At 58.5% G+C, this 15,022-nt stretch overlaps 1 protein-coding gene across 3 annotated transcripts; it reads left to right on the forward strand.

Annotated features, from left to right (window-relative positions):
* The first annotated feature begins 2,403 nt into the window (after positions 1 to 2,403).
* Positions 2,404 to 14,907, forward strand: R3HCC1L (R3H domain and coiled-coil containing 1 like). Of its 3 annotated transcripts, none has more exons than XM_057403103.1 (7): positions 2,404 to 2,542; positions 8,506 to 9,934; positions 13,464 to 13,639; positions 13,754 to 13,824; positions 13,943 to 14,038; positions 14,204 to 14,344; positions 14,514 to 14,907. In XM_057403103.1, exons 2-7 carry the CDS (start codon positions 8,516 to 8,518, stop codon positions 14,567 to 14,569), a joined length of 1,959 nt encoding a protein of 652 aa, XP_057259086.1. In that variant the 5' UTR covers positions 2,404 to 2,542; positions 8,506 to 8,515; the 3' UTR covers positions 14,570 to 14,907. The 3 variants fall into 3 exon arrangements, with proteins under 3 accessions (XP_057259086.1, XP_057259085.1, XP_057259088.1); XM_057403102.1 differs by lacking the exon at positions 2,404 to 2,542 and adding an exon at positions 3,022 to 3,074 and having other exon boundaries at positions 8,502 to 9,934; XM_057403105.1 differs by lacking the exon at positions 2,404 to 2,542 and adding an exon at positions 3,022 to 3,074.
* The last annotated feature ends 115 nt before the right edge of the window (positions 14,908 to 15,022 follow it).

The following is a 15,022-nucleotide window of genomic DNA, read 5'->3' on the forward strand; positions in this document are numbered from 1 at the left end:
CAGTCAGAGCAGAGCAAGCAGAGACTCCTCTGCACCTAAGGTGCAGTCCCAGAGGGCCCTAAGGCTGGGGGCTGGTGTGGCTGCAGGGGTGCCCCAGGATTGTGCCTGGCTGTCAGTGCTCCTCCTGCTCACAGCCTGGCAGGGAGTGGGGGGCAGCCATTAGCCCTAACCCTAACCCCTGCAGCCTCTGACACTCCCATGTGTGGGTTGAGCCAGAAAGTTCTCAGCTCCCTCAGAGCCCTGGAGGTTGCAGGGGGTGACAGCTCTCTGGTGCTGGGAGGAGGCTTCAAGGCTCAGAGGCTGTGAGAGAAAAGGCTGCTCAGGGTGCCAGTGAAGAGCTGAGGTTGCCCTGTGCTGCCTCTCCTTCCCATCCCAAGGGCCAGAGATCCTCCCAGAGCTGGACGTGCGTGAGCAAGAGCTGGATGCATGGCTCGCCTGCGATCAGACCTAGATCTGGGGCCGCTGACAGCTCCTTTCTCTCCTGTGCTGTTCCTTTCAGCCTGTGCCTCCCCACGGCCCCAGTTGACGCAGCTGCAGATGAACAGATAAGGAGAGCCAGGCAGCACTCCTAGCCCGCTCTGCTGTCCCCGGGGAGACACAGACACAGCAGCTTTAGATCAAAACTCTTCAGAAGGAAAAGCAGCCCTGGCTATCAGCAGAGACTGGCCGGCCAGTCCTGGCACTCATTCCCACTGGCTGTGTGACATGGGCAGTGAGGTTTAGGATGCCAAGGCAGCCAGAACGGGGCTGCTAGCCCCCCAGTGCAGAGCCATGGGGTGCTGCAGCTCTCACCAGGCTGAGTGTCTGGGGGCAGACCTGGCAGCAGCAGCTAGACCCTGCCCCAGGCCTGGGAGCCCAGTGCCACCCTGCTCTGTACAGAACATCATCTGCCCTTGGGGAATAGGGTCTCCACAAATGGGAAGACTCCCAGGACACCTGAGATCCCCTTAGCACAGAAGGTGGGCCGCAGTCAAGCAAAGCCTTGCAGCCCCAGTCTGGGGTAACTGGCCTCGGGGGTTGGTGCTAGTGGTGTGCCTTTACACTGCTGCTCCCTTGCCCTCAGCTTTCTCCTCTTTTCTGAGGAGCATGGGGGTGTCAGCAGTGCAATAGGTCCTTGTCCCCATGGCAAGCAGTCTAGAGAGTACCACCATGACCTTTGTGTGAGACAGTAGCACAGATACAGCTTCTGGGGCTGGAGAGGACACATGTGAATGTCTCCAGTGGAAAAACAGAGGGGGTCCTTCTGCAGCCCACACCTCGCAGTGCTTGGACCGCGATATTGCTGCTGCCATGGAAACTGCTGTGGAGCATCATCCTGCCACACTGGCCAGAGTGACCAAGCCACCACTGTCCCCAGCCTTCCTTGGGCTTTGTCTGAGGGCACCTGGCTTGACAAAGCAGGAGAGGCTGGGCGCTCCCTGCCAGCCACCATCCCTGGGTCACCCTGGGCTGTGATGGGATGGGGGCACCCCATCTGTGTGGCAGGGACAGAAAGCCCGGGGAAGTGCTGGCAGGGGGCGTCTGATGCCATTTGCAGACAAACCCAGCTCCCACGTGGCCAGGGGCTCCACACTGCTTGGCCTCCCACAAGCATAAATCATTTTCTAATTTATAACATGAATAATTGATTTTGCCTCCATAGCTGGTAATAAATCTCCTGTGCGCACATGCATAAGAAAATAATAATAATAATGAAAGCGATCAGAATCTGTTGCCATCGATTACCTGCAAGAGGGACCATGGTCCCCTGTGCACCGTGGGCTGGAGCAGGCACTACTCCCCAAGGGGCGCTGGGTGGCCCTGCCTGATGTGAGCCTTCCTTGTCCTGCTCCAGGGAATGCAGCCGGGGTGGGATGACCCTATCTACTTGAGTCTGAGCCACTGGGCCTACCATGGTCTCAGTACTGGTCCCAGTGTAACAGAGTACTTCAGGGCATCTGAGATCTCAGGCATCAGCAGTCTCAACCCTGTAGCTGCACCCAAGGAGGGGTAAAATGTTTGGCACAACCCCATGCACTGATACACCATGCAGTGCCTCAGTGACACCTTGACAGGGAGGCAGGTCCCTGGTCCCTCAGCTCCTCAGCTGCCTGGGCACCAGCCTTGCATCCCACCATACCAGGCAGTGTGCATGCTATGGGGCATCACCCCTGCCTCACCTATAGTATGAGGCTGCCTGGGAAGCAGTTGCTTGGGAGTTGCATTGGAGAGCTTTGGCTTGTTAGGAAGCAGGTCCTGGGAGGGGAAGGAGGGGCTGAGACCCTGTCCCTGTCTCTGTCCATCAACCAGACAAACCAGGGCAGCTGCAGCAGCCATCGGCCTGCACGGACAGTGAGCCCTACGCCTGCATGGGTCCCCTGAGCCGCCCCTCTCCCCTGCCAGCGCCTCGCCCTGCCTGTGAGAGAATCCAGCCCTGTTCTCCCATCCTTCCCCCGTAAGTACAGGCCCGCTCGGCAGTGCTCCGCAGCACCAGCACTTCATTAGGAGCCGCAGGATGCGCCGGCCACGGGCACGTTCCCAGCGCTGCCCAAGCTGCCTGCGGGTGAGCGAGAGTGGAGGGGCCCCGCTCATCACGTGTGGGGCACAGGCAGGCTGCGCCTCGCCAAACCCCGGGAAGGAAGCGGAGCGAACGGGCGTACACACCTTCCCCGGGCTGCGTGTCTGGGCGGCCGGCACGCCGGGATGTGACCTCAGCCCCTGGCAATTCCCCGGTGCCCCGGGCAGGCGGGAGCAGGGGTCGCTCTCCCTCCTGCAGCCCCGTGTCCACCACCCCCCAGCCGCGGAGAGTCCTCCCCTCGGTGGTGCCTGGGGCAGGAAGGATCGCGGTGGCCCCGGGGATGCCCGCGGTGGTCCCAGTTCCGGGGATGCGCAGAGGACCGGGTGGGACACGGCGATGCCAGCGTGGCCGGGGGAGCCACGGGGGCTGCCCAGCCGGGAAGGAGCGGCCGCCCGGGGCGCGGGGCGAGTGCCGGTGCTGCACTACAGGTCCCGGCGCTCCCCGCGGCGGGGCGGGCTCGGCGCGGCGGAAGCGGTGGCGGCGGCGCGGAGCGGCGGGGGACCTGGCGCGGCCACTGGTAACGGCGGCGGCCTGGCAGGCGGCACGGCCCGGTCCGGTCCGGCTCGGCTCGGCTCGGCTCGGCAGGGAGCTCGGGACAGGGGCACAGCAGCCCGCGGTGCGCGCCCTGCCCGGTGCCAGGGCTGCACACTGTGCCCCTGCCCCGCTCTCCCCTCCCTACCCCAGCCCTGTCCCTCACCCCAGTGTCCCAGCCCCCACCTCTATTCTCTGTTCCAGCCTCCACCCCACGTCCCAGCCATGACTCCCATCCACTGTCCCAGCCCCAGCCCCTATTCCCTGTGTCAGCCCTGAGCCCTATTCCTTGTCCCAGCCTCTGTTCCCGGCCCCAGCCCTTGTTCCCTGCCCCAGTCCCCACCCCGCGTCCCAGCTCTGACTCGTATTCCCTGTCCCAGCCCCAACCCTCACTCCGTGTCTCAGCCCTGACCCCCTCGCCATGGCCTAGGCTGGTCCCACTCGCCTCTGGCACACAGCCTCTGGAGCACCCAGATAACAGCACATTGCACACCCCAAAACTCTCCCCAGCTTATTGAGTCACTGAATGATGCTGGCAGGGACAGCCTTGAGGGCACAGGAGTTATATAACGTCCCCAGGTGCTTGGTGTGCCGGGCTCCCATGCCTCATAAAACATGTGCCCAGTGCTCCCAGGTTCTGGACGCTGTTTTTCACAGCTGCCTGCCCTCGGCATCCCCTCCATCCTTCACACAGCTCTGCGTGCAGCCCGCTCTGGGGCTGTTGCAGCCCTGGCCTGGCCCATGGTGTAATACTGGTGCCCAGCTTCTGCCCCTTGCACATTTTGAGGTGGTCATCCCAGCCACCTGCTTTTTGAGTGCACCACAGTGCTCTGGGCTTTGCTTTTCAGGCCGTTCCTGCCCACCAAGTGTCTGCCTTGGGTTATTTTACCTTAATTTTCCCAGACTGGGTCTCAGTTTGTTTCCTACCTGCATTTCCTACATTTCTCAGATCCTTTGAATGATTTCCCTATTCTGGCCAATGTTTGCAACACCTCTCTGGTCAGTACCCTCTGCAAATTGAATTACATTTCACTATTCAAGTGAAAGCTTGGGAGATGGTATAGAACAATACCGTGAAGTTCAGCTGAAATGCACCTTGCTTGCCTTGTCCAAAAGCTTTGTCCAGTAATTCTTCTGAAATTCCTTCTGCTGGGCAAGCCAATGTCCTTTATCCAGGTGCCCATCGCAGTGAGTGTGCAGGCTCCTTCCTCTGCCTGTTGTGTTCTGTGCTAGGGATGGGCACAGGGTTTATCCTGAACTGGCTCCAGGTTTATTACTCTTTCTCACACAGAAAATCAGTGCCTGGTTTGCGCTGCCTGTCACGAGGGCCCTGGTTTCTTCCTGTCACCACGTATGTGTTGATGGGTCCATGGGTTCATCTTGGCACCGCCACACTGGCCAGGTGATCGTGTCTATGTGGAGATGCTGTTTTTGCTTTCCCTGCAGCTGTTTTTGCGAGGCCTCTGCCTCATTTGCAATTTTCTGGTTAAAAACAGTAATTTTGCCCTTTTGAGTCATCTTTATTTTTGAGCCATCATTAATTTTCTTTCCCTCCTTGTTTATTAATAGATCTTTTCACTTTTGTGCTGATTCTGCTGGGTTTATTTGTAAAGTCCTTTGTATTCCACTTAGCTCTCCAGCTATTAACTCCTGCTGGTTTTTTGTCCCTTTTCTCTCCTGCAGCTGTGAGCGGACTCTAGTGACTTACAAATCCTCCTCCTGTCTGAAACTGTTCACCCTCCTCTTGCCCAGGTATCTCCTAAGAGCATTGAAAATGAAAGGCACAACTGAAATCTTTTTCCTTTGTACCTTTGATGCCTTTGCTGCCTCCTCCCATAGCCAGTGTTTGCTCCAGCTGCTTGAGAACATCTTTCTCCTGGCAGCAGGGGACAGGGCTGTCTTAAAGCCCCTGGAGCTGTGGGCAGGCATTGGACAGGATGCATCTCTCTGCTCCTTGAAGTGCTTTGCCTTGCCTTGTGCTGGCAGCACTGTGCTCTTTCCTTTTCTCTGCCTTTCCCTGCCAGGTACCCAGGCCCTTCCCTGGCCCTGTTGCTTGCTGTGTGAGCCAGGCGGGCTGGGCTGTGTATCTGTTGGGAGCAGGAGAGGTGCAGGTAGCCAAAACCCCAGACAGTCCTTACCCAGGCTGCTGGGCACCGGTGTTGTGCAGTCAGCGAGTGTGCCAAGGCACGTGCCTGGCATGGGATGCGCCCTGCGAGTGGCGGCTTCCTCTGCAGGGTTGTTTAGAATCTCCTTGTACTTGCCTTTTTTATTGGTCCTGTTCTTGTGTTTATTTATTTTTCCCCCCTCCAAAGAGCCCAATCTGTGTCAGGCTGTAAAGAGTGACATTGCAGGTGCGCAAGCTGCGTGCCGAGGCTGCACGCAGGTCCCCCAAGGCTCCCTGTCCCATGCTGCCATCCCTGTTCACTGTCAAGGCTTTAAGGTTATCTGCTCTATTGATGGGAGTATGGATTGAGTGGAATTAGAAACCTCGAAGGCTAAAAATACAGCTCCCTGCCAGGAAATGCAGCAGCCTGCTGGGAGGGCGCTGGGTGGCACCGAAACTTTTCTGGGAACTGGCACGCTCCAGGTGAGCCCTGCAGCCCAGCATCCGTGCCTGTTCCCAGCTTCCCCAAGCGGGACTGTGGCCGGCATCTTTGCTAGTGGCAGAGGCCCTGGCTTTGCCACTGGAGCTGTGGTGTAGGTGTCCTCACCTGCTGGGCAGGGATGCAGATGATGGAGGATTGGCGATGCGCTGGGCAGTCCGGTCTGTGATGTGGTCAGCCCTGTCTTGTTTGTGGGGTCCTTCCCTGGACCGGAAGGGGTGAGAAATCAGGGAGAAAACGCTGCCTGTCTGTGCTGCAGATGGTCACTAGAGGAGAAAGGCAGGCTGGCACATTGCCTGAGCAGCTGCTCTGAGGCCTCACAAACTCATGCCACAAGCTTCCCATGAGCCGCATAATCCTGGGGATGTTGTGAAGGGAGCCTGTGCCTGTAAGGAGCTCTGACCACCTTCTGGCTGATGCTCCAGCATCCCCTGGCCACACCAGGGGATGTGTTGTGCTGGACTGGTGGGCATTGTGTGCCAGGCAGCTGGGCAGCTCTCCCACCACCACTTTTGCTGTGGTACCATGGCATGCTTTTACCTGCTTAGTGCTGTGATGCCAGCCAGCTGTTTTGCTAGCTGGCTTCAAAAAGCAGGGCAGCACTCAGGGCATCATGAGCCCTTTTGGGGCTGTGCTGACCATTGCCACCTGGCTTTGCAGGGTGAGCTTGGTCCCAGAGTCTGGACGCAGCAGGGTTGCCCTCTCCAGGGTAGTGTGAATGAGACCCGAAGCCAGGGCTTGTTGCTCTGCCTCCTGGAGCGTGTAATCAGTCAGTGCCGATGTGTGGCTGTGGCATCGATGAAGTGTGTAATAGGCTGGGGGCAGGAGCTGTGCTGCCCTATGGGGAGGAAACAAAGTGCTGCAGCACTTGTTTGCCATGTGGGCCAGCCACCACCTTCCTGTGCTTCTCCCAGGGATGTGAGATGCGGGATGCGGCTCTTCCCCCTCAGCAAGCGGCAGGCAGAGGCAAAGCTGTGGAGGGAGAGGATGTTCCCAGCACCAGCCGTCTGGCTAATGGTGCACCATCTGCTTTTGGAGGGTGAGGCAAGGTGAATGGCAAGGTGAATGGCAAACTTTCGAGGAGCCCATAAATCCTGCATGCAAAGGCTCTTCTTGGAGGTGACTTGGGATGTGCATGGAGCAGTGCTGCTCCTGGCTGCTCCCTGTGCTGGAAATTCTCGGGAAGCAGAGCTTGGGGGGATAAGTGTTCCTCTCTCCAAGCTGTTTGGTGATATCCCATGGGCTTGGCTGGGAAAAGTCCTTTAGCAGAACGTGCTTCAGTGCAGTTGGAAGCTCTGTGTGGTTGGAAATAGTGGTGCCAGGGGTCTGCTGGTGCCCCCTCTTCTCCTGCACCCGGGCTGCCGCTCAGTGAGAAAATGTATAATACCTCGGTCTTGAAAAATGACTAATCCAGACCTTGGAGGGTTTGTAGGATACGTTCCTTTCTCGCGGTCGATAAAGTGGATCGTTCTGCCAGCAAAATTAGTGTATCAAAGAGGGGGAAAAAATGACAAGAGCTGCGGAGACAGAAAAATGATTGGGGCAGCCCTGGGACTGTGTCCAGCGTCCCTGCGGCACCCGTGCCTGCGCCTTGTGCCATAGAGGTGGGCAGGAGTGCACGGGCACGAGACGCAGGCACGGATGCCACGGTGATGATGGGGAGCACTGCCCTGCCCCGGTTTGCCAGTGGTTTCCAGAGAGCTGTGAAAGACCCATCCATCCATCCATCCATCAGGCTGAGGGAGCTGCCTGTCCACCCTTCTGTCAGGAGGATGGGATGATGCCGTGTGGCACGGGCTGCCCCGGCCACTTTCCAGCCAGTGGTTGGCCTCCCCTTGCCTTCCTGGCACCGCTGCTGGCTGTCGGTGAGGGCCACGGGGAGCATTTGCGCCTTGGTCGGGGGCTGCGTGCAGGGGAGGCTAATGTACCGGAGGTGCCTCGGAAATGAAAGCCTTGGATGGGTTCCTGGCCCTATTGATCCGCCGGCAGTTTATGCATCCTGACATTCATAATCTCGGTCGGCGCTGATGGTCTAGATTAATGGGCCTGGGGGCTGTCCATCCGTCACTTCACATTAATTACTGAAGAGGTGTTTTTCCAGTGATTTACCTGACAGTGGACTGTGATGAATCCCCCTAAATGGAGTGGGCAGTGATTAATCACGGGGCCCCAGCCCAGCCCTGCTCTGCCTTCCCCTCAACCGCAGCGCAGCCCCCCACGCCATCCATCTCCGTAAACTCTGTCTGATGCATATTTATAGGGACAGGGGGCCTGGCAGCTTGTGGCATGCCTGCTTCTGCCAAAGCTGATGAAAAATAAATCTCTGCCAGGCCAGGGCAGCAGGGCTGTGGCGTGCTGGGGTGGCAGCCCTGGTCCTGGGCTGGAGCTGTGTTTATGGTGCTCTGTGGCTGCCACCAGCTTCTCCACAGATTTTGATGCATGAATGGTGCAAGGGCTGTGTGTCCTGCTTCAGCTGTGGATGCTGGCCCCTGGGGCTCAGGGGTTCCAGGCAGCAGCTACCAAAGCGGAGCAGGCATCCCAGTGATACTGGGAGGGTTTCCCTGCTTCACCCAAGCCTGGTAAACCCCACCAAAGGCTGTAGGGCTGCAGAGTACTCCAAGTGCCAGACCCCATCTGTAGACCTGCTGTGGTGGGTGCAGTGTTGGGGCTCTGCTGTCCATTGCTGTGTGCCAACTGCTGTTGGAGTGAGGGTGGGTGCCAGGCTGGGACCCCAACCTACTGACCCGTGCAGGAGCTGCCCGGTGGCTGCTGGGCGCAGTCAGGGCAGTGACACTGTATCTCCTTGGCAGGCAGCAGTGGCACCATGCAGCAGGAAGCTGAGGGCAGCCGGCCGCGCCGCAGGAAGCCCGACATGGCCCTTTATGTGCCCAAAGCACGGCGGGAGAGAGCAGTGCAAGCAGCAGGCAGTACACCAGGCGGGCAGCGCCGGGAGCCTGAGAACCACCGCCTGGTGCAGGACACTTGCCAGGCCAGCGGCGAGGGGCAGAGGCGAAGCCCTCGTGCCAGGACACAGGCGGGCAGAGTGGCGAGGAGGGAGAACAAGGGGGATGCTGGCCCAAAGGAGCCACGGACAGCCTCTGCTGGCCACAGCTCGAGGCTGGGAGGCAACTGCCCCATTGCACCAGAGAGCCTAAGAGCATCACCCAGCATACGGGAGCCGTGCCTCGATCTGGCTGTTGCCCAGGACAAAGCATTCCACGGTGAAGGACTTGGGGGGGTCAGCCACGGCCGGCAGATGATGAGGACTCAGCCTGACCCTCCATCCACGCTGAGTGCTAAGCCTGGGGCAGTGGAGGCTATCCCCAAGATGGGGGGTGACCCCACTAGCTCAATGCCTTCTACTAGCCCAATGCCAGCATGTCAGATAGGGCCAAGTGGTGTGTCAGAGATGCCCCCAGGACCAGCTAGAGATGTCTCCCAGAGCCTGGGAGAGGATGTCCTGCAGCCAGCAGGGCTGGGTGACCTGGGCAGTATGCACAGGCTGGCATGGGAGGCAGTGGGTCCAAAAGCCCAGGAGGAGGAGAGGGAGTGTGGGGGTTCTCTTCAGGCAGGTCAGAGTGAGGGCTGTGCCACTGGGGTGCCAGAGGATGAGGAGAGGTGGGGAGGAATGGCAGAGTGTGCCTTGGGTGCACCGGAAGTCAGCTGCGAACCTGAGCGCTCAGGGGGTGGCATGGATGATGCTCCAGTGCTCCCAGGGAAGAGCACCCTGGGGCAGGGCATGGGCAGCCCATCCTGGCTTCCACCTGGCAAGGAAGAGAGCAGTGCATGTGCTGGGCATCCCAGTGGGGAGGGAGACCCAGTGCCTGCTGCGGTGGGAGCAGGCAACCGTTCTGCCTGCACAGACAGCAGCACTGGGGCTGAGAGTGGCCGGCTGGGTGCTAGGGAGGAGCTGGCGAGTGGATCATGGGATGGGGCACCCTCAGAGAGCTGGGAGCCCCCAGCGCCCCTGGAGCTGCTGTGCCATGGTGTAGAGGAACTCTTGCCTGCGGCCTGGGCTGAGGAGCCAGCGGGGGCAGATGAGGATGCAGGCTTGCCACAGCAGCACCAGTGCAGCCAGGAGACCAAGGAGGAGGAGAGAGGTCTCCGTAGCAGCTCCCCAAAGGAAGAGCAGACCAGCACCAGTGCCAGAACCCCAAACCAGGCCAGCCTGGGTGCGGAGCAGAGTTGGGACATGCTGTTCAATGATGATGGAGACTGCCTGGACCCGCGCCTGCTGGAGGAGGTATGTCCTGCAAGCCAGCACCCGTGGGGGTTTGCAGGGATGGTGGCTGCTGCTGTGGGGACAGGGGTCTGAGGGGGACAGTTGTCCCTGTGCCCTCCCAGGTGGTTGCATGGCGGGGCAGGCTGCACCCAGGGCATACGGCCAGCCTGGCTGTACTGTCTGCAGTACCGTCAGCTCTTACTAAGGGCACGAGCTGCCTGCAGATCTCCACCTTCACACCCCTGGCTGGTTCCCATCCTGTCCCCCAGTGCTGGTGAAGGCTTGGGAAGATCTTCCCTTTTACAGTACATAAAGTGCACCCAGTAAAAGCTGCTTAAGCACTGTAAATTGCAACTGCACCCTTGTGAAACCAGGGCTGGTGATAAAGAAATGGGCTGAGATGTATGGGCTCCCATTGAAATAGCAACGGGACATTTCCTCGAAACCACAGCTTCTCAATCAGCTGTGACTCATTACCATACCCTCCTGCACGCGTGCAGCTGGATTTACTACAATTAGCTGCTTAGCACCAAGACCTACTCTCTTTTCCTGCTGCTCGTGAGGAAGGCTAAGCCTCTGCAGCGAGGCTGGATATCCCTTATTGCATTTTAAATCAGTAGCGTCAACATGGTAATTTTCTGAACGGCATTAACGTGCCCAAAGTAACAAACAGCACTAATATTGGTACCTCCAGTGTCTGTCCACCCTGGGCTGGAAGCAGGGTGTGAAGTAGTTCATGGTGCCTGATGACAGCGTCTTTACCAAAGGGTGCTGGTACCCACCTTGTCCATGGGGCTGTGCTCTGGCTTCTGTGCCCTCTCTGAGCCCAGCATGGGGCTGGGTGTGGGGCACATGGGGCTTGCCTCTGGGACTGCTTGGACGGAGACTGTGGGAGGGTGTGAGTACCCCCATCCCTGCCTGACTGTGTTCCCCCCTGCTGCGGCCCCAGCAGGGAGGTCATGGTGAGCACTGGTGCAAGGGATACAGTGCTGCTGCTCTGAGGGCACATGTGGTGCGGGCACTGGCTTTCCATGGGATGGCACGGTGGGCACGGCTCTGTCTTTGGGTGCAGCTGAGTAGCTGCCTGGCCCTGGGAGGGCCCATGTTATGGTGCAGCCATAGGTTGCTGTGGGCAAGGTTGTGCTGTGCAGCACGGGTGCTGGCTCCAAGGAGTTCTGGAGTATCCACGTTAGCTTTGAGCGAAGCTTGAGCTTTCCAGGGAGCTTCCCCAAATGGGTAAATAGGAACCTGAAAAGGGGGTTTATTGATTAAAACTTCTCATCTTCACCCCTGCAGGTTCCTGTGCTGAGTGTGGTGCTTCTGGAGCCCTCTGAGCTCTCGGCAGGCAAATGTGGCTGCTGAGGTGGGGCACAGGCTCTGGGGGTGAGGGAGCTGTTGTTAATTAACAAAAAGCACAGGAAAATTAGTAATGTTCTTCCTCGTAACTGAATCCTTATGCAATGCAGATAGCTGGCAGAGAGCAAGATTTATGACGTTCTGCATGGAGGAGAGATTTCTGATAGTGGAAGGCTCTTTAATCTAGCAGGAAAAAACACCATAGCGAGATCCATTGGCTGGAAGCTTAAACCAGACAAATTCAGAGCAGAAATCAGTTCGAGCACAGAGGATAATTAAGCACTGTGACCATTTCTGTGCAGGTTTGGAGGACTCTCCACGAGCCAGTGCAGCGAGGTGGGGACCATGGTGTACGTATGCCGGGGCCATGGTGTGTGAGTGTCAGCACACACCTTCCCTCCAGCTCTGGAGGTGCACTCTCAGGAAGTAGGAGGGAGTGTAAGGAAGCAGCCACAGACCCCTCTAACGTGCTCTGGTGAGGGTCTGTCTTTAGCGAGCAGCAAGGTGTGATGTGAAGGCTTTGTTTTCCATGGTGCCTGTCTCTGCTGTCCCCCTCTCCATCCATCAGCCATATGCCAGCTCCTGCTCCCAGCCCTGCCCCATGGCTGGGGTGCTCTGGGCATGCTGTGTGCCTGGGCTGGCAGTGCAGGGGGGACCTGTTGAGCCGTGCCAGCTGCACAGCTGAGCCTGCAGCCAGACGGATCCTGTCCTTGCTGCCCCACCACACTCTGTGATTTGTGAAGGTCAAGGACCGCTCTGGCACTCTGTGCTCCCTCTCTCTAATCTTCCCTGCGCCTGGCACTCCCCGAGCACTCTGCTCCCTCAGGCGGCACCGCAGGGCTTCATCCTGCCCGGGGATGGCTCCTTCGCTTTCCTGAGCAGCAGGGGTGCGCTTGGTTAAAGGGTGATGGTGGCAGGGCAGGCGGCTCTGCCAGCAGTGCTGGCTTGTCCCGTGAGCTCCATCACTCAGCTCTACCCTCCGCCAGCATCCAGCCGCCCCAGCAGCTCCCCCTCACCTGCTGTGAATCCATCTTCCCCATAAAATTGTCGGAATGAGCACTTTTTATTGACTGAGCTGGCTGGGATTTATGGACTCTTCCAGCCACGGTGTGTTCTGCTACGATCGCTTGGGGGATCAGGCTGGGAACCTGGCTGAGTTATGTATCTGGTCCATAGTGCCATGCTCCAGGGAGGACGGGGGAGCCTCTGATGCCTTTGGGCTGTCCCTGGCCCAATGTCTCAGCTGCAGCACCCTTTACCATTGGCAGGGTGCAGTTTGGAAAGAGGAGTGCAGGAAGTGATGCATGGTAGCTCACTGGGCAGAGAGTGGTGCAGGGGGGCATACTGGCAACGATGCTGTTGGGCAGAGGGGAGTAGGGGGCAGCTGCAGCCCCATGTCATGGGAGTGGGACACTGCTGCCCATGAAAAACGGGAGAAGTAACAAAGTGTACAGCCATCGTCTTTTAGGGTTGGAGGAAGTGCCCCACTGTGAGATACTAAAGGCGCACAAACTGTTTCGCTTATCAGGAAGAAGATTGAGAAGGAACTTGATTAGCATGAGTAAGTTCCATCATGGGGAGGAGACTGGGGACTCAGGGCTCTTTAATCCAACAGAGACACAGAACAAGATCTGCCGGCTGGGAAGCAGAGACTGACAAATTCAAATGAGGAATACGGCATAAATTTTAGCTGTGCAGGTGATTAACCACCAGAACTTGCTCCTCCAGAGAGCGCCGGCTTTTCCACATTGGCAGCTGGGGTGCTGATGGGCTGCTCCAGTGCATGTGCTGCAGCAGGGGCATGCCAAGCCCAGTGCTCCCGCATGGCAGGCAAACATCAGTCTTTCCTCCTGGCCTTGCTGTCCTACTCCTTGTGGTTCCCCAAATGTATTTTGGGTCCTGCAGAAGGAGGGTTGTACTTGGGGGTGCACACACTGGTGCCATTCCTACTGTGTCTCTGGTGGGATTGCAGAGCGCAGCAAGTGGAGGGATGCTGGTAATGGGAAAAGCAAGTGCATAGCATGCGAACTCCAGTCAATAACTCCTGATATCTCGATGCCATGAATCCATCTGTAGTGTTGGGGTGGGCCGTGGAGCAGAACTACTTCCCAGGGAGCACTTGCCATGGGTTGGGAGCTGGCATGGGGCAGGTGGGCAGGGGTTGCTCAGTGCTGTGCCTCTCCCACCCCTGCAGCTCTCAGGGGGTGAGAAGAGGCGGGAGAGCCAGCAGTCACCCCGCTTTGACTACTATGGGGCTGAGCCTGCTGCACCGGACATCAGCGATGATGAGCTGCCCCATGTCATCGAGATCTATGACTTCCCCTCGGATTTCCGCACTGAGGACCTGATGCGTGTCTTCTGCAGCTATCAGTGAGTCTGCCTGCAATACTCTGTCACCGGCACTGGGGTCCCCTACCTGGGCTCTGCTTCAGACCCCTGCCCACTCAGTGCTGATGCCTTGCTGAGCTTCCCTCTCTCCGGCAGGAAAAAAGGCTTTGATATTAAGTGGGTGGATGATACACATGCCCTGGGTGTCTTCTCCAGCCCCATAACAGGTACTGCTCCCTGTTCATCAGGGGATGGGCAGAGGGGAGGCATCCCTGCCTCTCCCACGGCCAGATGGTGGGCATGCAGCTGGCCTCACACATGGACACCACTACTCTCTCCCTGCAGCACGCGATGCCCTCAGCACCAAGCACCTGATGGTGAAGACACGTCCACTGTCCCAGGGTACCCGTGCCTCTAAAGCCAAAGCCAGGGCATATGCTGGTGAGTGGTACCTCCCCATGCTGGCTTGTGCCATGGTGCTTATGCTACAGCATCTTCATCCCAATAACCAGGGAGGGACAGGGCAGCTTGCATAGCTCCACAGCACATAAGTGCTGCATCCTCCTGGGATGCTCTTACTGATGTCCACCATCTCTGCTCACCCAGAATTCCTGCAGCCAGCCAAGGAGCGCCCTGAAACATCAGCAGCCCTGGCCAGACGGCTGGTGATCGGTGCCTTGGGAGTACGCAGCAAGCAGACACCAGCCCAGCGAGACGCTGAGCGGAGGAAGCTGCAAGAAGCCCAGGGTGAGATTTGGATTGCCCAGGGAGGCTGTGGTGGGGGGACATGAGTATGCTTTCTCACAGGGTGCTGGGTGGGAGGGGGCTGCCCCAGGGTGGGCTACAGCCACCTCCATGGAGTGAGTACCTGTGTGGTGATGGGGACATGGGGTTGACCCTCCTCTTGTCTCTGCAGAGAGGAAGCGCCTGGAGAACAAGCAGCGGGAGGATGCGTGGGAGGGCCGAGACTGAGCTGGGAGGCTGCACCTTCAGCCCCACTGGCAACCCCACTGGGTGCCAGGCCCCTCTGTAGGCAGGCAGGGCACCCTGCATCTCAGAGCTGGGACGGATCCTGCACTGCATCCAAAAATCTGCTCCACTGAAAGGGATGAGCAGGATGCGTGCAGGCTGGTTGGTGCCTCGTGGATGCTGTCTCCCATTGGGCAGTGCAGCCCATCCTGCCCAGAGCAGGACCTGCCTTTAGCACTGGAAGCAGCAGCATGGGGTTGTGTGGGGCGGCCCTGGCCACCTGGCAGGGCCTTTGAGTGAGAGTTTGTCCTTTATTTTGCTAATAAATACCATCTATTTTATTTGCCTGGCTGGGCTGTGTCTCTCCGTACCCCTGCGTGCCAGGGCAGGGTGTGCATGCTGGGGGCTGCCGCACGTTGTCCATGCTGCCATGGGGATGGGTGTCCTGGCGGGGTG

The sequence above is a fragment of the Pezoporus wallicus genome, unplaced genomic scaffold (genome assembly GCF_028554395.1).
Source record: "Pezoporus wallicus isolate ANWC-B61680 ecotype Strahan unplaced genomic scaffold, APGP_CSIRO_Pwel_v1 contig_8736, whole genome shotgun sequence".
Classification (NCBI taxonomy): domain Eukaryota; kingdom Metazoa; phylum Chordata; class Aves; order Psittaciformes; family Psittacidae; genus Pezoporus; species Pezoporus wallicus.